Source organism: Prionailurus viverrinus, chromosome D1 (genome assembly GCF_022837055.1).
Source record: "Prionailurus viverrinus isolate Anna chromosome D1, UM_Priviv_1.0, whole genome shotgun sequence".
Taxonomy (NCBI): Eukaryota; Metazoa; Chordata; class Mammalia; order Carnivora; family Felidae; genus Prionailurus; species Prionailurus viverrinus.
The window spans coordinates 8,640,463-8,665,933 of record NC_062570.1 but is presented as its reverse complement, the minus strand read 5'-3'; the positions used below and the strand labels follow the sequence as shown (position 1 = coordinate 8,665,933).

The window sequence follows — 25,471 nt, the reverse complement described above, 5'->3', positions numbered from 1 at the left end:
GGTGTTCTCATCAGCGAATCATGGGTAAATCTCGGGTTCTGGCACTTTCTGGATCCGGCAGTCATATCTTATTGAGCCGGAGAGGCAGCCGGTCGGGTGGGAGAAGTCAGTGAGTCAGTGAGTTGTCATGTGGCAAAGCACTTAGCACAGTGCCTGGCGAGTTCTCAATAAACACCGTTCTTCAACTTAATTTGAGATAAAAATCGCAGAAAACCAATACAAAATCAGAAGCCTGGTCTCAACTATAGGATTTATCCTACTCTAATTATTTGTGCTTCCCTGATACAAGAGACATGGTGCCTGCCCTCAGAACGTTTATGGCCACGGCCTTCGGCACGGTAGCAGATACTCCGTAAGCGTCTGCAGAATGAAGACATGAGATACTCTAGAGATGCATATTCTGGGGTCCTCCAGGTTCCTGACTGTGTTCATGAATAACCCTGGTACTTGATCTGTGGGAGTGTTTCCTCATACGTGGTATGCCACGAAGCGACTGAAGACACCAGTGTGGTGGCCTAACGGTCATCTTGCTTAATCTGCTTTTTCTGTAATAGCTAGTGAGGTAAAAAGAACACTGATTAGGAAAAGAAATCCGACCTTAAATACGGGTTCAGTATGGTTAGTAGGTCTAAGTGGCTCTCAGATTCCTCACACAGTCCCTGATACATAGCTTGGTGCCTGGGAAATAAGTGTTAACTTGCCGGAAGGCCGGCAGACACACTAGTCTGAATCTTTAGGTGACAACTTGCAAGATTTGTCATGTTTTTAACACGGTGAAAAAATAACGGACTGTTAACCAGGTATGACCTGGTTACAGGTTTTAGTTAGAACGATGTCCCGGAGGGAGAAAACCCCTAACGACCTTTAAGCGACCCCTGAACAGCACAGGACTTAGGGTACTTGCTGACCCCAGACGCGGTCGAAAATCCACGTAACCTTGGACTCCCTCAAACATGACTACTGTAGGCCAGTCGACACGTATTTTCTTTGTTGTGTGTATTATACACTGTATTCTTCAAGTAAGCCACAGTGAAGACGGTCCCGTGAGAATTACACGACCGTATTGTAAAAGGTCGGCTTCGGAGTGGACCGGCGCAGCTCAAACCGTGCTGGTCAAGGGTCCGCCGTAGTTGCGTGCATTTTACAAAGTCAGCCGCAGCCTGAGGTGTTCCGGAGGCTTGGCAGGCTGGCCTCTTCAACCCAGCCACTCTCCCCCTCCCTGTGGTCATTTCCCCTTCTTCTTGGGCTCATGTTCCTTTCGTGCTCAAGCTTTCCAGGCATTGACATGTTTCAATAGGTTTTCTTTTTCCGTTTAGCTTTCCCCCGATCACTGAAGTATCACAAGTTCCTTGAGCAAAATGAGGAAAGGTAAAGGGAAATACTAAGAAGTGGGGAGAAACAAAACCTCATGAAGTCATGACGCAGAGTCAATTACCGTGAACACTTCGGCTAGTCGTTTTCTGCGTATCGTGTCCTCTCCATCGGTGATCTACGTACACACATGCATGTGTATACGTGCATATGTACACGCACACAGTAATAAATCCTTTCATGTAAAAGACCACTTCCTCGGATCGTTAGAAGTTCTGCCCAAATACTCGCATACTCTGACTCCCTGAACCGTTCTAACGAAGGTAGGGTTTATTTCTATTTTTTTTCTACTACAAGTAACTTTGTGGTTGTAAATCTTTGCCTGGAACTCTGCTTATCTTCTGTGGACTTATTCCTGGAAGGGGAAATAGTACATCCGAGAGTATTAATATTTTAAGACCAAACTGCTTTTTAGAAAAGTTGTCACAAATTCCATTTCCACAGCAGTGAGGGAACAGCTCCGGTCGGGCACTGAGTCTGACCAGCGTTTCAATCTCTGCCAATTGGCTGGCTGAAAAATAAGAGTCGTTTGAGGTTGCACTTCTTTAACGACGAATGTGGTTGAACTTTTTCCTCTGACGGGGCACTTGAATTCTTTTGTGAGCAGACTGTTCCCACCACATTACCATTTCTGGGAGGGCTCTGCATTGATTTTACCAATGTGTGTGAGCTCTTGATGTGTTAAGGACATAAGTTCTTTATGTGTTGTACTTTTTTTCCCTTAAACATGGTAACTTTTCTTATTTGCCTCAGAAGATTTCCCAAAACACGCAAGTTTAAATTTTAGTGCAAGTACGTGTCATTTCCTTCCTAATGTCTTCTAAAAATGTTACATTTAGAAAGGTCTTCCCAGCCACTCGGAGACGATTGTGTTGTGAAAATTCTTCAACTGTCTGGCGTTTACTGTCACATGGGATAAGAGAAGTATCTCAATATGTATATTTTCCCCAAGAGTTATCCAGTGTCTTGGTGCCCCTGGCTGAATTTATGCCACCTTCTTCCCGTGACAGTTTATACAGAGCAGGGTCTAATTCCACAGCTCTGGACTCCTCCACATCTTGTCTGTCTGTTCTTAGGCTAGCTTAATAATGGTTTCATGATTACAGATAAAATTAGAGTCTTTAATCTTCCCTTCAGGTATGTGGTCTCCCCGTTTGTTTTTGATTTGAAAATGCCGTTTTCTTCACACAGGCTCTTTAGATTTTGTTCATGTTGGAGGTGAAGAGAGGGGCAAGAAGGGTTGTACGTGGACAGAGAATCACTTAACTTGAGCAAAACGTTCAACAGTCATTGACAGTTTTTGCCTGAAACTCACACATTTAAAAATTACAAAACAGTGCGAAATAACAGATACTTGATTGAGATCAAGTCGTTTCCTTCTACTTGACCCCAGAGAGCATACCTCCAGGGTGTTACAGGTCTGTTTTGACCAGGCACTAATTTCATACAGCAGGTGAGAAAACGGAGGTCCAAAGATGTTCATTCAGCATGATGCTCCCGGTCAATGGCTGGTAAGTGTGTGGCAAAGCCAAAATTTTAAAGGTCAAAATTTCGGGGCACCTGGGTGGCGCAGTCGGTTGAGCGTCCGACTTCGGCCAGGTCACGATCTCGCGGTCCGGGAGTTCGAGCCCCGCGTCGGGCTCTGCGCTGATGGCTCGGAGCCTGGAGCCTGTTTCCGATTCTGTGTCTCCCTCTCTCTCTGCCCCTCCCCCGTTCATGCTCTGTCTCTCTCTGTCCCAAAAATAAATAAACGTTGAAAAAAAAAAAAAGTCAAAATTTCACAAAATTTGAAGTAAAAAGCTTCCAAGTTAAAAACGAAACCCCAAGCCCAGATAACTGGCTATGGAGCAAGGATTGCTGTTTTCTTAACATCATCAGATAGCTTGTAAACTCACCGGCAACTCTGAGGTGTCACCCAAGAGAGAGTGGCCGTCACACGCACTGACTAAACAGAAACAGATGAGCGTCTCAGTGAAACACCTGATAGTGCCCGACACCTGCACAGGTGTGTATGGAAGCTGCAAGCCAACAGCTGACGGGGCTTACCTGTGATAAGAGCATCAGGTCGGGATTGCTCTTTCCTCCAAGCGGGAACAAAAACTGTAATATCTTTGTGGCCTCTTTCCAAAAACCAATCCACTGCCAATTTTATTCCCCGGCAAGAAAAGACTTCTTTGTTTCCATGGCTGAAACATTATTTGAGAACACGTTAAGACACACAAAAATCTAAAGTTACAACTTCACTCAAATTTGTAAACAGAAATGATCCCCTAATGACAAGAGTAATGCATTTCAAATTTAAGATGGAGTTGTATAGCTCAGAGAAACATTCAGGTAAACTGAAAAGCTGAAAATCTGTGAGAAAGAAATAGGAAAATTGAGATTAATTGGTGGAGAATAAAAAAAAAAGTTTTTAAATGTCAGTTGTAAAGGTTAACTAGTCTGAAAGTTACAAGCTCTTTTAAATCAGGACAGGAAAAAGGGAAGACTTCACCACCACAGCAAGAATTTCAGTCAAATGTAAAAAGAAGCCACACAGAATAATATCTATAAACGGAAAATCACGCTTACAATGCTTAATCTCCTACAAGAGACACTTCCCGTGTTCTTCAATGAAAAGACACCTGGTTTCTGTTTAACACTATTGTGCCCGACAAGGCTTAATGATGACAAAAGGGCATTCAAAATTGGATTAAGCAGTCTTAGTGCCTAAAAGAAAATGCTCAAATAAAAGTGCAGTCACTCAATAAATATTTATCTAGCACCAGGCTCTGCCTGTGCATTTTAATCTAATAATTCAAAAATAACATTGATACAGTTTTTAAAACTTTGAATGTAATGATTGTTTTTTTTTTTGTTTTTTTTGCAGCTTGAGCTCCATAATGGAGACAAATATTCTTTACTTCTTGGTGCTAAGGAGGGGGTGAATCAAGTCAGGTAAGTAAATGCTCTGTTCATTTTTAGCACAAACTGAACATTAGGTGTATTAATATATTCTCGTAGACTCCTCCGAGGAAGTACTGGAACCATCTATATCATCCTTTTAAGGATAAAACAGAGATAGACCGACCTGCTCTGTAGATACTGAAGGCTGGAGATGCAAACTGCAGTGTTAATACTCCATGTTCCAAAAACCGGGCTGGGGCAAGGTTAGGGGCAGAATCAGAGGCAGTAAAGTTTCAGAGAAAGGGATACAGGAAGGGGGAGCCTGAGGTCCTATTTCCTAGGTAAGAAGGGCTACACGATGGTCCTGCCGATGCCCCAGCAAAGGACAAAGTGATGTTGAGTTTCATAGAAAATACTCAAATCAGTCTTTTGAAAAGCTATAGGAAAGAATGGGATCATCTCTTAAGAGACTATATATACTGTTCCTAAATACAAACACTCGCTAAAAACTGACTGTATTTTTATTTTGTATTAATGCTTTGAAATCTAAGTGTGTTGTACTTTGCTAGTCCCGAATGACACCTGGTTTACTGAAGCTTGTGCATTTTACTGCTTCTGCCTCTACATGAGCACTTGCTCCCTGGTGACTTCACTTGGGAAGGGAAATGGTCACATTTTACTGCGGAAATAGAAGATTCTATCTTCTAATTAAAGAATGTTCACAAAATGTGTGGCAACAGCAAATCATTTACAGTCAAGGAACAGAGATTCTCCAGGTGCTTCAAGGGGTATCAGGCCCCGCAATCCTGATGGTAAAGGTTGTTGTCCTCTCCTTGTCCCACAACCCCCGTTGCCATCCGACCGGCCCAAGGCGGGAGGGGACCACACCTGTGAATGGTGCACAAGGACATAAAGAAAGCCTGGTTTCTGAGCAGAAAGACATGCACCTATCTCTCGGACATTGTTATTTCACAAAAAATACTTCCCCCATTTTAAGAAACTGTAGTCAAGTTTTCTGTTATTTGTAGCTAAGGACATCCTTGTCTGCTTTTTTAGTTGTACCATAAACCAAAGAAAACTTGGAAAGCTCTTTCAATGTATAAAAACAGAGGGATAAAAAAGTTATTAAACAATAGTAAAAATGAATTCACAAAAACGAATAGTAAAGACGAATTTAGGATAGGAAGCTATCCTAATTGTGAACTGAGTAATGGAAATGATGAACGGATTACTAGAAGAAAAAACAGTAATTGAACGATGAAGCAGAAAACATTTAGTAAGAATATAGATGACTGGATCCATGACAAGCTTGATCTCATGGACATGCACAAGACCCTGCAGAGAATAAGAGAAAAATCTTTTCAAGACCATGTGGAAGATTTATAAAATTGGCTATGTACTATGCCACCGAACAGATTTCCATAGACAGGGCTGTATCCTACAGACAATATTCTTTTACAACATGTTATTACACTGAAGATACAAGGTTGTAGTTAAAAAATTTGTACTGTTATACAGTAGCAAGCCAATTTAAAGTTTTAATTAACAAAAATCCCATTTGTAAAAGTAACAAAAACTAAAGTCTAAGGAGGAAAAAGAGAGGCAAGAGTTTTTTTTTTTTAATTTTTTTTTTTCAAAGTTTTTTATTTATTTTTTGGGACAGAGAGAGACAGAGCATGAACGGGGGAGGGGCAGAGAGAGAGGGAGACACAGAATCGGAAACAGGCTCCAGGCTCCGAGCCATCAGCCCAGAGCCCGACGCGGGGCTCGAACTCACGGACCGCAAGATCGTGACCTGGCTGAAGTCGGACGCTTAACCGACTGGGCAACCCAGGCGCCCCGAGGCAAGAGTTTTATAGAGAAAACAAAAAGAGAAAGCCTATAATGAAGGCATAAGACAAGACCTGGGGACGTCTGGGTGGCTCGGTCGGTTAAGTGTCGGACATGGGCTCAGGGGATGATCTCATGGTTCTTGAGTTCAAGCCCCGTGTCGGGCTCTGTGCTGACAGCTAGGAGCCTGCTTCAGATTCTGTGTCTCCCTCTCTCTCTGCCCCTCCCCTGCTCAAGCTCTGTCTCTCTCAAAAATAAATGTTAAAAACAAACAAAGGGAAGACATGAATGAAAGGAACAATATACCATTTTCATGGATGGCAAGACTCACTTTATGTAGACAACAATTCTCAAATGAATCTGCAAGCTCACTGAAATTCCAATAAAAGCCCTCCAAAGGATTTTTAGGGAACTTGAGAAGCTCATCCTAAAATTACTATTGGAGAAGAAAAAGGCCAAGAATATTAAAGAACAAAACGGGAGGAACTTCCCCACTAACGATCAATATGTAGCATAAAACTAGTGATATCCAATCAAGGTTATATTGATACGGGCAAAGATTAAAAAAACATGTAACAGAAAAGCAAGTTGAAGGTGAGACTTGTGTATAAGTGACATTAGAAATTAATTTGAAGATGGACCATTTAACAAATGGCACTAGAACTGGGAGTTTATATGGAAACCATAAAATTGTATTTTTTAGCTCTTACCATAGACAAAAATAAGCTGTAGATCAAAGATTCAAATATGAAAAATACTATAAAACTTTGAAAGAAATTACAGGATACACTGACATTAGGATGGGGAAATACTTCTTAAAGATGACATACAACTGTGCGTTATCAAGGAAAAGACGGATGAACTTGAGTACATAAGACTTTTTATGTAAAAGCATGAACAAAAATGCATATGCATAAACAGGCCATAGATTAGAACAAGATATGTGCAACATACAGAGCCAAAAAGAAAGCTAGGACTCAGATTATGTAAAGTATTCCTATACGTTGAGAATAACCATTTTTTTAGGGCAAAAGATATGAACAGTGAATTCACAGAAGAGGAAACCCAAATGACCAACGAACATATGAAAAGATGCTCAATAGTGAAGAAATGCAAATTAAAGCCCAAAATGAGACACCACTTCACACCCATCAGATTGGAAAAAATAAAGTCTGCAAACACCAGATGTTGCCAAGGATGTGTGAAAGTAGGAACTCATACATTACAGGTGGGAGTGTAAATTGGTACAACTATTCAGGAGAACAATTTGGCAATACTTGGTAAAGTTGAAGGCGTGCTTTTCCTAAAACATAGTAGTTCCATCTCCAGGTATAGTAACACCCCACACTAATGTGAAATCATATTTAATGCAATTAGCAATTGGCTCTCATGCTTGACCCAGATCAGAGCTCACGTGGGGGCAGGGAGAGGCAGTCCAAGTGCTGGTGTGAACAGTGGGTCTCCCAGCCTCTGGCCCTTTTCTCAGCCGGTCGTCTCCTGATCGGATCAAAGAAATGAATGCTAACCATGAAATCCCTGGAATGGTGGCTGTTGTCTTGGAAGTGCCTTCCAGCCCCCAAGGCCCAGAATCATCCCCAGAATTATTAAAAGCCCAAGCAGAGAACTACTCAGTGGTTCCCAAGTGCAGACGGGACTTGTACAGACTAGGAGAGCTTCAGGAGACTGAACTTAAGGTAACCTTCCTGAGACATGTTGAAGGATGTGACTAATCACAGGTGCTGGATACAATAGAAAGGGCAACTGTAGGAGGTTCTGATAAGGAATTAGAAAAACAGAGTAAGCCTGACTAAAAAATATATGCAAAACAGGATGTCAGAGCAAGCACAATGTAGCTACTAGGGCAAATGAACTATCTGTTGAATGTTTACCAAAAGAAAGTAGGATGATGTTTAAGAACTGAAGCTTTAATTCCATATAAATAGAGAAGACTCATTACAGTCTGTAGTCATTTATGGGCTATGTCTGCATGCATTTTCTCTGTAATAAAAATAGCTAATTCTATATTTATGAATTGGCATATTCCATTGGGCCTTGATTTTTTTTTTTGTTTCAACAATTTGGCAATAAAGACGGTACACCTCAAGTGAGTCTTTGTGATGCTGAATTTGTTGGAACATTTGTGGCCACCTATGATTACATAAGAGAGCCTGAACGTCTGACAGAATGTGTCCTTTTGACTCAGTTCGACTGGGTTCCCAGGGAGAATTTGAAACTCTTACTGCAAATTCTGAATTACTACTGAGCAAAACCGTGTAATACAGAGTTCACAGGTGATTCACCAACACCCGGGGCCGACCAGCAGGTGTCTTTCTTGAAAGGCTTCTTTTACTCTGTCATGTTTGGAATCAGCATGCTTATAAAAATCCTGCGTTGCAGTGGCCACAGAAAGGCTCAGATGAAGTAGAGAAATTGGTATGTTTATAAGGATTTTTAGAAAAACCTTACTGAAAATAATAAAAGGAGTACTGGTATCTCTGAACATCAGGAAATTAATGAAAAGATGAGCTGGGACAGCCATAAAGAATGAATAAGAAACCCCTTTCCCCCTTTCCACTCTTTGTCTGGAACTGAGAAGAAGGAGACAACTTTTTGGATGGATACTTCCCAGTGGCTTCAGGGTCTGAGGATAACTTCCCTCTGGAAGAAGGAAAATTGCTGGCCTTACCCAAATGTTCTGATGTGAACTCTATCTCCAAGATCCCCTACATTCATCATGCAAAACACAGGGCAGCAGAAATGATGAAGAGGAAGGAACAAGGAGTCTTGCGAACTGGGGTAAGATAAAGTATCCAGCTGGCAAACGGTTGCCCTGATAACTAGAAAGAAAGGGGAGATAGGAGTCAGGCTACGAAACAGTAAGATGAAACTGGCCGGAGAGCCATACAAAGCAACTTTTCATCTCAACATGGGGAAGATCAGCCTTCTCCCTTCGGAGCTGCAAGGACTCAAGGGCATTGAGAAGTTACCCAGCACTGCTGGGTGGATCAGACAGGGAAAGAGCCCAGGTGCCCTTTTCATGGCTGACATTCTCCATCTTCACTTACTTTCCCCTGCTCTGCAGATACGTGCAGACATGTACCAAAGTCCTCTACAGCAGGTCTTCAGTCCTACAGCCCTCCGCGGGAAGACGGATACTGGCTGCCTGCCTGGGGTGGTGACCCTGCACGGCTCTGCTTGATGCATGGAACAGGAATGACGGGGGCTAAACATGAGCCCCCCCTCCCCCCCACAACCGAATGTCTTGGCCTCGGGCATCTCCGACAATGCAGGCTGTTCCTGAAGCCTCACGCGCCTGCTGGGAGGCACTGCTGGTGGCAGTCTTTGAAATCTTTCTGAAAAGGTGACCTGGGAGAAGCCATGGGGCTGCGGCTGGATGAGTCTTCCACCCGTTTTCATCTGTGATTCACAGATGCATTTTCCAGACCCATGGGCATGGATTCAGGGGCAGATCAGAAGAGACCCTTAACCCTCTTCGCTTTTTTGGTTACCTTGTTACTGAAATGCAGGCACAGGTAAGAGACAAAGTTCTTGGGTGATAAGGATATATACACTTCCTCACATACTGGCGTTGGGAAATGATGGAGAAAGGTGGAGGCAGAAAATCAGACACATAGGTCAATGGAACAGAACAGAGAACCCAGAAACGGACCCACAACTGTATGGCCAACTAATCTTTGACAAAGCAGGAAAGAATATCCAATGGAATAAAGACAGTCTCTTCAGCAAGTGGTGCTGGGAACACTGGACAGCGACATGCAGAAGAATGAGCCTGGACCACCTTCTTACACCATACACAAAAAAACCTCAAAATGGATGAAAGACCTCAATATAAGACAGGAAGCCATCAAGACCCTTGAGGAGAAAGCAGGCAAAAACCTCTTTGATCTTGGCTGCAGCAACTTCTTACTCAGCACGTCTCCAGAGGCAAGGGAAATAAAAGCAAAAATGAACTACTGGGACCTCATCAAAATAAAAAGCTTCTGCACAGCAAAGGAAACAATCAGCCAAACTAAAAGGCAACTGAATGAAATGGGAGAAGGTATTTGCAAATGACATATCAGATAAAGGGTTAGTATCTGAAATCTATAAAGAACTTATCAAACTCAACACCCAGAAAACAAATAATCCAGTGAAGAAATGGGCGAAAGACATGAATAGACACTTCTCCAAAGAAGACATCCAGATGGCCAACTGACACATGAAAAAATGCTCCACATCGCTCATCATCAGGGTTATACAGATCAAAACCATAATGAAATACCACCTCGCACCTCTCAGAATGGCTAACATTAACTACTCAGGCAACAACAGATATTGGCGAGGATGTGGAGAGAGAGGATCTCTTTTGCACTGCTGGTGGGAATGCAAGCTGGTGCAGCCACTCTGGAAAACAGTATGGAGGTTCCTCAAAAGAAATTGAAAATAGAACTACCCCATGACCCAGCAACTGAACTACTAGGCATTTATCCAAGGGATACAGGTGTGCTGTTTGAAAGGGGCACATGCACCCCAATGTTTATAGCAGCAGTATCAACAACAGCCAAAGTATGGAAAGACCCCAAATGTTCATCGATGGATGAATGGATAAAGAAGATGTGGTGTATGTGTATGTATATGTATATACACATATACATACCTACATGTATATATACATACATATATACATATACATACACACACAATGGAGTATTACTCAGCAATCAAAAAGAATGAAATCTTGCCATTTGCAACTATGTGGATGGACCCAGGGCGTATTATGCTAAGCCAAATTAGAGAAAGACAAATATCATATGACTTCACTCATATGAGGACTTTAAGACACAGAACAGGTGAACATAAGGGAAGCAAAAATAATATAAAAACAGGGAGGGGGACAAAGCATAAGAGACAAATATGGAGAACAAACAGAGGGTTACTGGAGCGGGGATGGGCTACATGGGTAAGGGGCATTAAGGAATCTACTCCTGAAATCATTGTTGCACTATAGGCTAACTAATCTGGATGTAAATCACACACAAAAAAAAAAAATTAAAAAAAAATAGAAAAGAAACATGTCTTTATCCAACCTTAACCTTTCCCTGTCCTTGCTCGTGTCTGCAATTTGTATGGACTTTTCCTGTTTCACCCAGGCCCAGAAACACACACGATGGTGGGTATACCTAGACACCTGTCCACTTGCTCTTTCGCCTCTGAGGATCCTGAGCAGCACGTGTCCCTCTGGTGTCCCCCAATGCCATTAATCTGTGGGGAAGAGACCTGCTGTATAGTATTAAGGGCTGCCATGTTCTGTACTACAGGCAGAGTATTTTGGAAGTTGGAAGCCCCCGAGAGACCAGGCACCTGACTTAGTAGATACTTGTGGAGTGTCTGCCAGGCCGTGGGCAGAGTTTGAAGAAGACAGGCTTTGTAACATCAGTGGCAACTATGAAGCCTCAATTTAATAAGCCACAAGCTGCAGATTTCTTAGTCACTGCAACTTCCCCAACAGCTTTGTGTAAGTCACTGTAGAGATCACTTTGCAGACCCAACAGCAGAGAAGGATACTAAGTTCGGGCCCAGGTGACGGAGGCCCAGAGACTTCTGTGGAGGGACTCTGACTCACAGACACGAGCAACCCCCTGTGAACTGGACCCTGGAACCCAAGGGGAGCTAAAATAGATGCAGATCATCTTGGCGTATTCTTCCTAAGACTGGCACTGTCCTAACTTTTCACTCGTAAATTCATGGTCTCCATATCTAACAGAACTATCTTTATTCATATGTACCTCTGTAACAAATTTGAAAAGTACACAGTTTGGTCTTCAACAGGACAATTCCATAAACACTCAAAATAACATGACTTGCTATGTAACACCACCACATACGCATCCCAATGGAGAATTAAAGTATACTTCTTGATGTGTCTTTAGATTAGTCACCTCTGATGATTAAAGGGCTATAAAGGCATACTTTGTAATAGAAAAATTCAGGGCACTACGTATTGTAATGTAGTTTGCCACAAAACAAGACTGAGAAGAGGGGGCTAATGGGCCAACCGTTCCATCAGCAATATGCAGGAAATAGAATGTCCTATATTATTTCTCAAGTTATATATGCACATATCACTAACTGGGTTAACCAGAGGATAGGAAGGGTTACTTTAGAATTCTAACTTCTAGGGGCGTCTGGGTGGCTCAGTCGGTTAAGTGTCTGACTCTTGATTTCAGCTCAGGTCATGATCTCATGGTTTTTGAGTTTTAGCCCTGCATTGGGCTCTGTGCTGACAGTGTGGAGCCTGCTTGAGATTCTCTCTCTCCCTCTCTGCCACTCCCCTGCTCATGCTCTCTCTCAAAATAAACATTAAAAAATAAAAGTTTAGGATTGTAACTTGTCCTCAGTGGTAGACAGGAGGATTAACTGAAAAACACAGAAATCTAAAAATGGAATGAGGGATCTATTAAAAGGGACTGCTTTTCAATTCTTTTGATGGCACTGAAAGGAAAACAGATGGGTCCCTTTTTCATGATCTTATCTCTTCCACATTGATTCTGCTATAGTGTGAGTGTTTGTTTTGCATTAACATGTTATTTGTGTTGCCTGTAAAGAAGGCTGCAGGGAGGAGGACGAGGAGGATCCTGAGCACGTTCCCCTCCCCGGAGGCACTGACACAACCCCTCCACTTCGCACTGACACAACCCCTCCACTTCGTGGAGACCAACACAGCAGGCAGGCATGGGGAAAGACACCCTAGTGTGGCGGCAACCCCCCAGTGGGAGGGGACCGCAGGAGCAGTTATTCCCTGAGGAGGGAGGCGACCAAGGAGGGCATACCTAGCCCTGGGACCCTGCACTGAGAAGTCAGGCCACCAGAACGTCAGGCTTTGAAAACTGGTGGGGCTTCACTCTGGTGGGGCGGTGGGGGGGCGCTCGAGGGCTGTAGTAAATCGTGTCTCCTCCCTTAAAATGTCAGCATGCTGTATTTCTTAGCCCAGGACACAGCAGAGAAGCAGCAGGTTGCAAAGTGCCTGGGATACATGTGAAGGGTTACTAATTTGGGAGGTGTACGTAAGGGGCAGGGATCTGAAGGTGCTCTGGGCACCGGGCTCCTTGCTCTCCTTCACTCTAGCTGGCCCAGTGCTTGCAGGAACCAAGTCGGACACCGCACCTACCTTGCCAGCCCTACTCTTCCTGCCCAGACCTTCCCCTGAGGACTCACCCCACCCAATGGATAGCCCTGGTCAGGACCGGCACCTCTCCAGAGCAGTTTTTCCCCCGGGGATGGGGCACTTAGCCCCAGCAACCAGTGCACCTACACTGCAGCCAGACCTCTCAGTCAGAGGCACCAAGGACAAGCCCCACTGATCATGTGCCCACAGCAGTGGCCCTGGTAGTCTTTGCAGACAGCTGGGCTGAAAGGCAGTTCTGCTCACCGTAGCATCCAGAGGAGTTGTGCCCAGCCACAGCAGGAGGGTGCACTGTGCCTCTGGACGCCACAGAACGCCTCGTACACGAGGCCAGGAGATGTAGCTGACCTAACACATAGTAACACACACGGTCAGACAAAGGAGATGGAGGAATGTGATCCACAAGCAAGAAAAAGACAAACCCCAGGTAAGGAGTTAGACAAAATGGAGATAACCTATCTACCTGATAAAGAGTTCAAAGTAATGGTCCTAAAGACGCTCAATGGATGACAGTCCTAAAAATACATGAACTCAATGAGAACTTCCACAAAGGGAAAATACAAAAAAAGAACCAGTCAAAGCTGACAAATATATTGGCTTAATGAAAAACATACTAAAGGGAATCAACAGCAGATTAGAGGATGCACAAGAACAGATCGGCAAGCTGGTAGACAAGGCAATGCAAAGCACCCAAGCTGAAGAGTAAAAATTTGAAAAAAATGAGAGGTTCAGGAATCTCTGGGACGTCAAATACGCTAATGTTTGCATTATAGGGGTCCCAGAAGATGAGAAAGGGGTAGAAAATTTACAAGAAAGAAGAAGTGAAAACTTCCCTAACCTGGGAAAGGAAACAGACCTCCGCGTTCCAGGAAGCATAAAGAGCCCTAAACAAGATGAACCCAAGGAGATTAGAATTGAAGGAAAAAGAGTTTCCCTGCACTAAGAAAAGTTAGAGGAGTGCATCACCACTAAACCAGTCTGAAAAGAAATATTAAAGGGACTCCTTAAGTGAAAAGAAAAGGCCCTAACTAGAAGCAAATTAAGAAAAAACTTCACTGGTAAAAGGAAACTTAATGGTAGCAGATCAATCACTTACAAAGCTAGTACAAAGATTAAAAGTAGTAAAATTATATCTACAAAAATTAGACAAGGCACTTGAAGTAAAATAGGACATAAACATAACATGGAGTAAAAATGTAGTGTTTTAGAATGTGTTAGAACTTAAGTGACCATCAGCTTCATATATAGCATCCTAAGTATATACAATCTCATGATAGTCACAAACCAAAAACCTGTAATAAATACACACAAAGAGAAATCCAAGCATAAGGAAACCGAGGCATAAAGAAAATCATCAATCACAAGGAAAGAGCAAGAAAGCAGAGAAGTACTATAAAAACAACCAGAGGTGCACCTGGCTGGCTTAGTTGGTACAGCACGTGACTGCTGAACTCAGCATTGTGAGTTTGAGCCCCATCCTGGGAATAATGATTACTTAAAAATAAAATTTTAAATAATAAAGAGAAAATTAAAAAAAAATACCTGGAGACAAACGAAAATGCAAACACTACAGTTCAAAATCTTTCAGATACAGTAAAAGTAGTTGTTAGAGTCAAGTTTATAGCAATATAGGCCTATCTCAAAAATGAGAAAGGTCTTAAATAAAAAATCTAAACGTATACCTAAAGAAACTAGAACAAACAGGAATACCTGGGTGGCTCAGCTGGTTAAATGTCTGACTTCAGCTCAGGTCATGTTCTCACAGCTCATGGGTTTGAGCCCCACAGCTGTTAGCTCAGAGCCTGGAGTCTGCTTTGGATTCTGTGTCTCTCTCTCTCTCTCTCTCTCTCAAAAATAAACATTAAAAAAAAAAAAGAATAAATAAAACCCAAAGCTAGAAGAAGGAAGGAAATAATACTGATCAGAAATACAGACTAAAACAGAATAGGAAAGATCAATGAAGCTAAGAGCTGGTTCTCTGAAAAAGATAAGATTGGTAAAACCTTAGGCTAACCAAGAAATAAGAGAGGACTCATGAATGAAATCAGAAAAAAAGAGTTTACAACTGACATCACCAGAATACAAAGGATTATGGGAAATTACTCTGGAAAATTACATGCCAAGAAAATGGGTAACCTAGAAGAAATGGATCAATTCTTAGAAACATACAATCTTTTAAGACTGAATCAAGAAGACACATAAAATCTGAACACACTGATTACTGTAATGAAACTTAGTGATCAAAAAACCATCAAAAAACAAAAGTCCAGGAACATATGGCTTCACAGATAAATGCTAACAAACACATAAAGAACAGTAAATCCCTCTTACAAAAAACTGATAAGGAATGCTTCCAAATACATTCTATGAGGTCAGCATTACCCTAATCTTAAACTAGATCAGGACACTGCAAAAGAAAAAAAAAAATAGACCAGTATCCCTAATGAAAATAGATGTAAAGATCATTATCCAAATATAAACAGAATTCAAATCTAAGTTAAAAGGATCATCCATCATGATCGAGTGGGAATTATTCTATGGATGCAAGGATGGTTCAATACCCACAAACCCATCAGTGTCACACACCACATTAACAAAAAGAGGAAGACAAACCACATGATCATCTCAACAGAGGCAGAAAAAGCATTTGCCAAAATTCAGTATCCCCGTTTGTGATAAAAACTCTCAATAAAATGGGTATAGTGGGAACATACCTCAATGTAGTAAAGGCCACATATGGCAAACCCACAGCTAATATCATACTCAATGGTGAAAAGCTAAAAGCTTTTCCTCTAAGATCAGAACAAGACAAGCACATCTGCTTTTACCCCCCACCCCCATTTTTTTCACATTTGTATATGGTCTCACTAATTGTTAAATACCACAGTACTACTGAAACGAGAGAGCTGAGAAAACCTGTTTTTCATTCACATTAAACATCAAGTAAAATTGTTAGTAAGATACAGTTTCACTATTTTTAATACCCAGTAAATGAGGTACATCCAGGTGTTGGCTTGTTATTCCTGACTGGCTAATGGTCTTTTCATTTAAGGATGGGCTTCTAGCCACTCTTACCTGACCCAATTCTTGCGCCCTTCTCTCCCTCTCCCTACCTGGGACGAAGGCCCAAGACAGAAGCTCCCCAAGTTGAGGAACAGTGTTTGCTGTCACACTGACAGATTTAGGAATAGACCCAGGACACAAGTTAGGCCAGTGAGAATTTTCACTATTTTCTCTGGAGCTCTGAGGAAAAGACCATCACCTATTTCTTCTTTTTTTTTTTTTTTAATTTTTTTTTTTCAACGTTTATTTATTTTTGGGACAGAGAGAGACAGAGCATGAACGGGGGAGGGGCAGAGAGAGAGGGAGACACAGAATCGGAAACAGGCTCCAGGCTCTGAGCCATCAGCCCAGAGCCTGACGCGGGGCTCGAACTCACGGACCGCGAGATCGTGACCTGGCTGAAGCCGGACGCTTAACCGACTGCGCCACCCAGGCGCCCCACCTATTTCTTCTTTTAAGGATGAGGAAAGGACAAGTAGCTTGTGGGGCTGTTACAGAAAGAGTCTGAGAATGACGGTTACACGGGAGAAAGCAGAACCAAAGGATCATGGGAAAGACAGAGTCACCTGACAAACTGTGGGCTCCTGAATCCCACCTGGACAACTGCGACCTGATCCCTTATCATTCCCAGTTACTGAAACAATAATATTGTCTTAAACAAGCTAGCATAATTTATTCTACCAAGGCCAGCATGACCCTGATGCCAAAGCCAGAAAAAAGAAAAAAGAAAAAGACAAAAAGAAAAAAAAGAAAAAAAGAAAAAAAAAGACAATTACAGAACAATATCCTTGCTGAACAGAGATGCAAAAATCCTCAATTAATTATCAACAAACAATTCAATAATACATTAAAAGGATCATTCACCTCAATTTATTCCAGGGATGCAAGGCTGGATGATTTGCGCCATTAGCAAAACGAAGGATAAAAAAAACCACACAATCATCTCAATAAATGTAGAAAAAGCGTTTGACAAAATACACATCTGTTCATGATAACTCTTAACAAAGCGGGTGCAGAGGGAACATACCTCAATATAATAAAGGCCATCTGTGACAGACCCACGGCTAACATCATAGTCAATGGTAAAGAAAAAAACCAAAAAACTTTCCCTCTAAGATCAGGAATAAGGCAAGGATGTCCACTCCCTCACCACTTTAATTCAACATAGTATTAGGAGTCCTAGCTAAAGCAATTAGACAAAAACAAAAACAAAAACAACAACAAAACAAAATAAAAACAAAAAACATCCAAATTGGTAAGGAAGAAGTAACAGTCACTATTTATAGATGATAAGATATTACATACAGAAAATCCTAAAGACTTCATCAAAAACCCATCAGACTAATAAATGAGTTCAGTAAAGTAGCATGATATAAAATAGCTGCATTTCTATACATTAATAACGAGCTAGCAGAAAGAGAAATTAAGAAAACAATCGCACTTGGGGCGCCTGGGGGGCTCAGTCGGTTGAGTGTCCAACTCTGGCTCAGGTCATGACCTCATGGTTTGTGAGTTCCAGCCCTGCGTTGGGCTCTGTGCTGACAGCTCAAAGCCTGGATCCCACTTCGGATTCTATGCCTCCCTCTCTCTCTGTTTCTCGCCCACGTGCACTCTGTCTCAAGGTCTCTCTCAAAAATAGATAAAGAATAAAAAAACAATCCCACTTACGACTGCATCAAAAGGAATTAAATACTTAAGAAGAAATCTTCTTTTACATGTTTATTTTTGACAAAGAGGGGGAAAGAGAATCCAAAGCAGGCTCCGTGCTGTCAGCACAGAGCCCGATGCGGGGCTTGAACCCACAAATTGTGAGATCATGATCTGAGGTGAAATCAAGAGTTGGAAGCTTAACCAACGGAGCCACCCAGGTGCCCCAATACCTAGGGAGAAATTTAATCACAGAGATAGAATATCTGTACTTTGAAAACTGTGAGACACGGATAAAGAAATAAATACTGTTAACATGTTTATATTACCCAAAGCAGTCTTCAGGTTCGATGCAATCCCTATCAAAATACCAACATTTTTTTTTATAGAACTAGAAAAATAATCCTCAAATTTGTCTACAACTATAAATGACCCCGAATAACTGAAGCAATGTTGAGAAAGAACAGCAAAGCTGCAGGTGTCCCAATGCCAGATTTGAAGATGTATTACAAAGCGATAGTACTCAAAATAGCATGGTAGTGCCACAAAAAAAGACACATAGATTATTGGAACGAAGTTCAGAGCCCAGAAACAAACCCACATTTCTACGGTCAATTGATCTACAACAAAGGGGGCAAGAATATACAAGGAGGAAAAGACAGACTTTTCAGTAAATGGTGCTGGGAAAACTGGACCACTTTCTAACACTGTACACAAAAATAAATTCAAAATGGATTAAAGACCTAAATTTAAATCCCCAAAACATAAAACTACTAGAAGAAAACATAGGCAGTAATCTCTTAGATATCGGCCTCAGCAATATTTTTCTGGATTTGTCTCCAAGGCAAGGGAAACAAACCCAAAATAAAAAGCTGGGACTACATCAAACTAAAAACCTTTTGCAGGGGGTGCCTGGGTGAGTCAGTCGGTTAAGCATCTGATTTTGGCTCAGGTCATGATCTCACAGCTTGTGGGTTCGAGCCCCGTGTCGGGCTCTGTGCTGACAGCTCAGAGCCTGGATCCTGCTTCGGATTCTCTGTCTCCCTCGCTCTCTGTCTCTCTCCCACTAGTGCTCTCTCAAAAATAAACATTAAAAAAAAATCCTTTTCAAAGAGAAGGAAACCATCAACAAGATAAAAAGGCAACCTACCTAATGGGAGAAGTTATGTGTACAAGAATATACCTTATATCTATCTAAAATATATAAAGAACTTGTACAACTCAAAAACAAAAACTCTACAAATAATCCAATTAAAAAAATTGGCAGAGGAGCTAAGCAGACATTTTTCCAAATAAGACATGAAGATGGCCAAGAGATACATGAAAAGATGCTGAACACATCACTAACCCTCAGGGAAATCAAAACCACAATCAGGGATTACCGCAAGCCGGTCACAATGGCTAGTTTCAAAAATGTTAGTATCAAAAATGCAAGAAAGAACAAGTGTTAGTGAGGAAGCAGAGAACAGAGAACCCTCGAGCACTGTTGGTGGAATTATAAATTGCCATAATCTGGCCACTATGGGTAACAGTATAGACGTTCCTCAAAAAATTACAAAAGAAGTACTATACAGTCTACTAATTCCTCTCCTGGGTATTTACTCAAAGAAAAAGAAAACACCAGTGCGAAAAGATACATGAACCCCTATGTTTATTGCAGCACTATTTACAATAGGGAAGCAACCTAAATGTCCATCAGAAGAATGGATAAAGAAGATGTGGGATAGATAATACAATGGAACACTCCTCAGCCTTAAAACGTATAAGACCTTGCCATTCATGAAAACACGGATGGACCTAGAAGGTATTATGCTAAGTGAAATAAGTCAGACAGACACGTTCTTTGTGCGCAAAGAACACACTGGCCATCACCGGAGGGAAGAGATTTACGGGAAAAGGCAAAAGAGGTGAAGGGGACCGAGACAGACACACTTCCAGCTATAAAATAAGTCACAGGGAAAAAAGTACACCACAGGCAATAGAGTTGATAATATCTCAGTAACTTTGTATGGTGACAGATGATAAGTACCTGAGTGTGGGGAGCCTTTTCTAATGTATAGAATTGTGGGGTCACTATGTTGTACACCCGAAATGAATACAGCATATGGCAATAATATTTCAATTATATTTCAATAAAAAAAATAGGTGATTTTTATTCTCCTGTTTTGGTATTGACGTAGCAAGCACAGGACTTACAGGATCAAAGGAAAGCTCTTCCTGCTTAGACAAGTCTTTCCATAACTGATCTAATTATAAAAATAATACCTAGAAGGTCATACTAGTAATAAAGTAGCACAGCTAATTATTGTAACAGAAACAACAGCAGTTATAATACCAGGACTGCTCAACAGGGATGGCTCTTAGGGAGTGGGCCAATATGTTGAAAATGACCGACCTTTGGGATGAGACAAGTGATCAGGTATCTTTACCACTTTTCTGTGTGACCGCGGTGAGTCACCCTGAACCTCAATTTTCTAATGTTTATAACGGAAGTCAACCTGTGTACCCTGCGGGTGGGAGACGAACAAGGCGGTGTCCGTAAGGCACCCAGGAGGGCGCCAGGCGCATAGAGAGCCCTCGTCACCTCACTGGTGGTGACAAACCAGTGCCTCTACTCTCTCGTGTCCCTGTAGTCCTAATTTGTAGAAAATGGAAAACACTTACTTTGGAATGAAAATGCAACTGACAAAATAATCTCACCAGTAACAGTAAATTGTGATTTTGAGGGAAATGTATTTGATGTACAGAGATCACCACACTGAGTTTTCAAAAGAAACCAAAAAGTAATCAAGCTCATCAATCAGAGGACTGAAAAAAGGACACTTGCCTTTTTTTATAACCTTCTGTATATCATTTTTTATTTAAGTATAATATATGACCTAGAAGTATGCGCTCCCCTCCACTGGAAGGTCCAGGGAGGATTATAAAACTCCTACGGCTTTAATGGGTCATTATATCAAGCTACCTGCAAGGATACAAGTTAGCAGGGTTTGTCAGTCAAGTGTCTACAGTGAAATATGTAAGAGCCAAAGGTATCCCTTTAAACTAGAAAACCATATTTGAATCTTTTGTACTAAGTCCTTGGAGTTTAGACTTAGTTATGTGGCAAGAAGTCAGGGTGCACAGGACGTTAATGACAGAATAATCGTAATATGGTAACACTAATAAAAATATCGAGCACTAAATTATTAATATAGTCAGGGACTCTTCAAATATTTGACTACTTGATTTTTTTTTTCTCAATTTTTAGGCCCTGATCATACACAGGCCATATTGGACATATGAAAACAGATTTTAATTTTAGAGAACTCTTTAAAAAATGGCTTTGAGACCTTCTTCACTAACATATTTTTTTCATCGTTTTCTGATTATGGAAAAGAATGTCTCACGTCTATCCTATGTTCCTTAAGCAGGCAGGAAAGAGTGGAGCTGGATAGAACCTTGAATATGGAAAGAAGAGAAAGGTTTGCTTTCTATCACTCTGGAGTCTAATTAAATTTTATGTTGTAAGAGAATGTCTAATTAATTCCAGGTGCTGCCTCACAGGAATCCAAAATTTTCTTTTATCCTGAAGGTTCATACGACTGACTGACCGATGCCAATTTTGGCAGTCGTACAGCTGCTCAAGTTTATGATCTCTGATCTTTTTTCCGATAGGCCAAGATCACTTGGAAGCTAAACCTGGTCTTGAGGATACTGCACGTACCACCGGAAACTGCGTTAGAGATTGTTAGTAATCTCTAACCACCTCACCCTTGTTAGAGAGTACTTAATCGGTGTTCACCAGACTGAATGCCCAACTTCCACACTGTGGCTCAGAGACCCTTCGAGGCAGCAGGGAAGAGGATTTTTAAGTGGGAAACAAAGCTCTGCCTATACCACTCAATTCAAAGAGAACTCTGGTTTTGTCGGTTTTGAAAATGGGCTTCCTGGGGCACCTGGGTGGCTCAGTCAGTTGAGCGGCCGACTTCGGCTGAGGTCATGATCTCGAGGTCCGTGAGTTCGAGCCCCACGTCGGACTCTGGGCTGATGGCTCAGAGCCTGGAGCCTGTTTCAGATTCTGTGTCTCCCTCTCTCTCTGCCCCTCCCCCGTTCATGCTCTATCTCTCTCTGTCTCAAAAATAAATAAACGTTAAAAAAAAAATTAAAAAAAAAAAAGAAAAAGAAAATGGGCTTCCAGCAAGATTTGCAGGGTTATACTGCTTTTAAGAAAATACAAGTCTGAAAAATCACTGATGGAAAAAGGAAAATATTCAACGCCCAAATTACGATGAAATATGTGAAATGTAAAACAGTTTATCATTACCCTCCACTTGGTTACAGATTTAACGGCAGGGGGGCCAACAGAGTTTTGAGAATGGAGAAGTGTAAGGAAAAAGGGAAGGAGAAAGACTGTGTTGACTTTATGAGGTCCATTATTTGAAGCCAAAATTAGTAACAGGAAGCACACCTAGTTAATCTCGATCCAAGTGCTGAAGAGAACGTATCTATTAAGTACATGTAAAGAGGTCTTCAATTTCAGCAAAAGTAGGGAACATAGACCCTAATCACTTTTTCCTTTTTCATATAATTGGGTAACATTTCCCATGTCTTATCATTGGGAACACTGCTTAGGTGATCTTTAATTAACTTCATTCACAGGTAATAGGATTACTAAGGTTGCTGATTGCTAGGGTACGGTTTAAACACATCTGAGATAACAGGAAAGTTTATGGACCACTGGCCTATTAAAACTCATGACTGATGACCACCACATCTGTGGATTTAAGATTATAAAGAGATGCAGTGGAATATAACTAGTACTTGTCTCTGTCGTTTTCCACACTGATCGAATTAAAAACAGAAAACTAGTCATGATTCTTCGATTCTTTTTGTAGTCTCTAAGGATGTTCTTTACAACAGTAAGAGAAATGGGACACGGCCAGCTAGCCTGTAAGTAATACCCAGGATACTCACTTAGGGGGAAATTAAGCTGTCCTTTAATTAAAGGTAAGCCCCAATTAAGCTGGGGCGTAAAAAGCATTCCGCTGAGAGGCTATCTAGTAGAGATACAATGTGAGCCATATACATCATTTTAAAAGGCATGATATAGCACATTTTAAAAGGAGAAGGCGGCTGAGACAATTTTAGCAATATTTAACTCGACTTATCAAAAATGATCATTTTAACATAACCAACACGGAAGTTAATAAATTTCGCATACTTTTCCAAAATGTGGTATGTATTGTACGTTTACAGAATATCTCAATTTGGACTAGGTACCTTACAAGTGCTCAAAGCCACACAGGTCCGTTGCAAAGAATTTTGATTTGTGTTGAGAACCAAAACCAAATACAAATGAACTCTGGCGTTTCGCAGTCTCTCTGTTAGTACAAACTGAACACCTGCACTAGGTGTCCAGGAGGATTTTACTTTATTAATTGGGGGATGCACTTCAATGGCAAACAGGCCCAAGGACAAGGAATACACCAGATAAGTGGAGGCAAATTTTAGATCCTGGGTAAAATGACCTTCAGTATTCAAACTGACAACTGAAACCGGTTCTCAAGTTCACAAAACCTCACAAACCAGATTAGATACGTGAAAGCCTTTGTGGCTTGAAAAGATCAGAAGCTAAATCACATGCATCAAGAATACTAAACTCTGCTTGTAGGTTATAAATACTTGGGTTTACCCCATTAGTCTTGATGTAAAGAAAAGTTATCACAACTTACGCATATTCTCTGCTCACACTCTGACTCTAAAATCTGTATCTGATTTCCGTTCACTCTTTAAGGAAACGACATCAGTGTTTCACCTGGAGAGCTTGTCTACATCCCTGTTAACTAACACCAGCTGGTTCCGATCACAAGCCTTATTTGGGGGTGGAGGCAGAAATGGTTAACGTCTCCATTCTCTGCCCTTTGATTAGTGTACGAGAGCAATGAATATTCTTAGTTCATCCTTTTTTCCAGTTGTCCATAATTTAACCTTTGCATATATTTTCAAATATAATTCTGTCCCCTTCTCTGCAGTCTCAGTGCTGAAATCCTTCTCTAAACTTCTCTACAGAGTGAACTTGTTCAAGGCAAATTTCATATACCACTCTTCCCTTATGTAATTTTTTTTTGGTGGCTCCTTATCATTATCAGTGAGGCAATACAAGCATGGACCCTACTGGCCAAAAGTGGTCTACCTGAGATTAGCAGCAAAGAAACTATTTATCTTAATACTCTGCACAAAAATACACCAATAAAGGCTACCTACCACTCAGGAGATTTGATCTAAACCCAGAAATCCTGGTTCCCTGACCAAGATAGAGGACTTGCCATGATGCGGGGGAAGGGACAGGGAGGATTTTCAGTAATTCGTTCCTATCAGAAAGAAAAGGCTGGTGTGCCTCGTTTTCATTCCATTCAACAGGAGAATCTGTACTACATCATCATGTGGGGGACTGATGACGCTCTGGTTTTTTTCTTGTTGTTCACTACTCACATCACGGATACAGACTAAAGCAAAATGTGGAGATATAGTTAATTTTAACAAAGTCATCAGGTGACCAGGTCACGGAAGCCTGCTGAAGAACTCAAGGACTGGGGGGGTGGGGGGGAGCGAGAGCGGGCGGGGGAGAATCTCTCTCCCCTCTCTGGCTCGCTGTCCCTCTCCCTCTCCTCTCTCTCTCTCTCCCCCTCTTAGGGTCGGGAAGACGGTTCGGAGGACCCCGAGCTCACCTTGTCCCATGGATACACCAACGGCTACACCCATACAACTAATTCTGAAGATGACCCCCAGACTGGCAGAACAGACCTTTTACAAGTAGTCATAGGAAGGGGGCTACATTGAAAAGGGTGGGAGGGGTGGAGCCCCGGCTGGGAACCTAACCTCTGGCGGGAACACCCACAAGTGGGAGGGAATCTTAAGCGGGGAGAAGACGAGACAATGTGGCCCCATGCCAGGTGCCCATGGCCCCAGGGGACCTGTCCTGGGAAGATGAGGCCACCCACATCTGGCTTTGAAAACCAGTGGGGCTTAACTTCAGGAGCTTAAAAATCAGCAGGGCTCAACTCGGGGAACCACAAACATCAGTGGGCTTAATGCCAGTAGAGCCAGAGGGCAAGAGGAAAGCGAGTCCCCGCCCATCAAGAGCCAGAGGAGCAAAATCACCCCCCCCCACCCCCCAGGCACAGCACGGTAGCAGCAGTTTGAAAAGCGCCTACGGTATACACGTAAGAGATTTATTGGCTAATCTGAGAACATGTGATGGAGGGGGAGAGAACTGTGGATTTCTCCGGGGGCCAATGTGCTGACAGGTGCCATTTCTGATGCCCAGTCCAGACGGCCAGAGGCTTGCAGGAGCCAGCCCTAGCCACTCTACACCCACCTCGCTAGCACCACAAACCCTGCCCCGGCATCCCCTGCGGACCTGCACCGTCTCATCCACCCACCCTGGCGGGCAGGCCTCCAAAGCAGCTTGTGTCCCACCACACCCTGCAGGCAATCCCAGAGGGCCCG

The 25,471-nt window shown here is 42.1% G+C and overlaps 1 protein-coding gene across 9 annotated transcripts in view; it reads right to left on the bottom strand.

The window, feature by feature from the left end:
* The window catches only part of ZC3H12C (zinc finger CCCH-type containing 12C), an 87,580-nt gene that overhangs the window by 12,184 nt on the left and 49,925 nt on the right, over positions 1 to 25,471 (bottom strand). For all 9 annotated transcript variants that reach the window (XM_047878733.1, XM_047878725.1, XM_047878726.1 and 6 more), the window contains one exon: positions 3,418 to 3,557. In XM_047878733.1, coding sequence (XP_047734689.1) covers positions 3,418 to 3,557 — 140 coding nt within the window. The remainder of the gene's footprint in view (positions 1 to 3,417; positions 3,558 to 25,471) is intronic.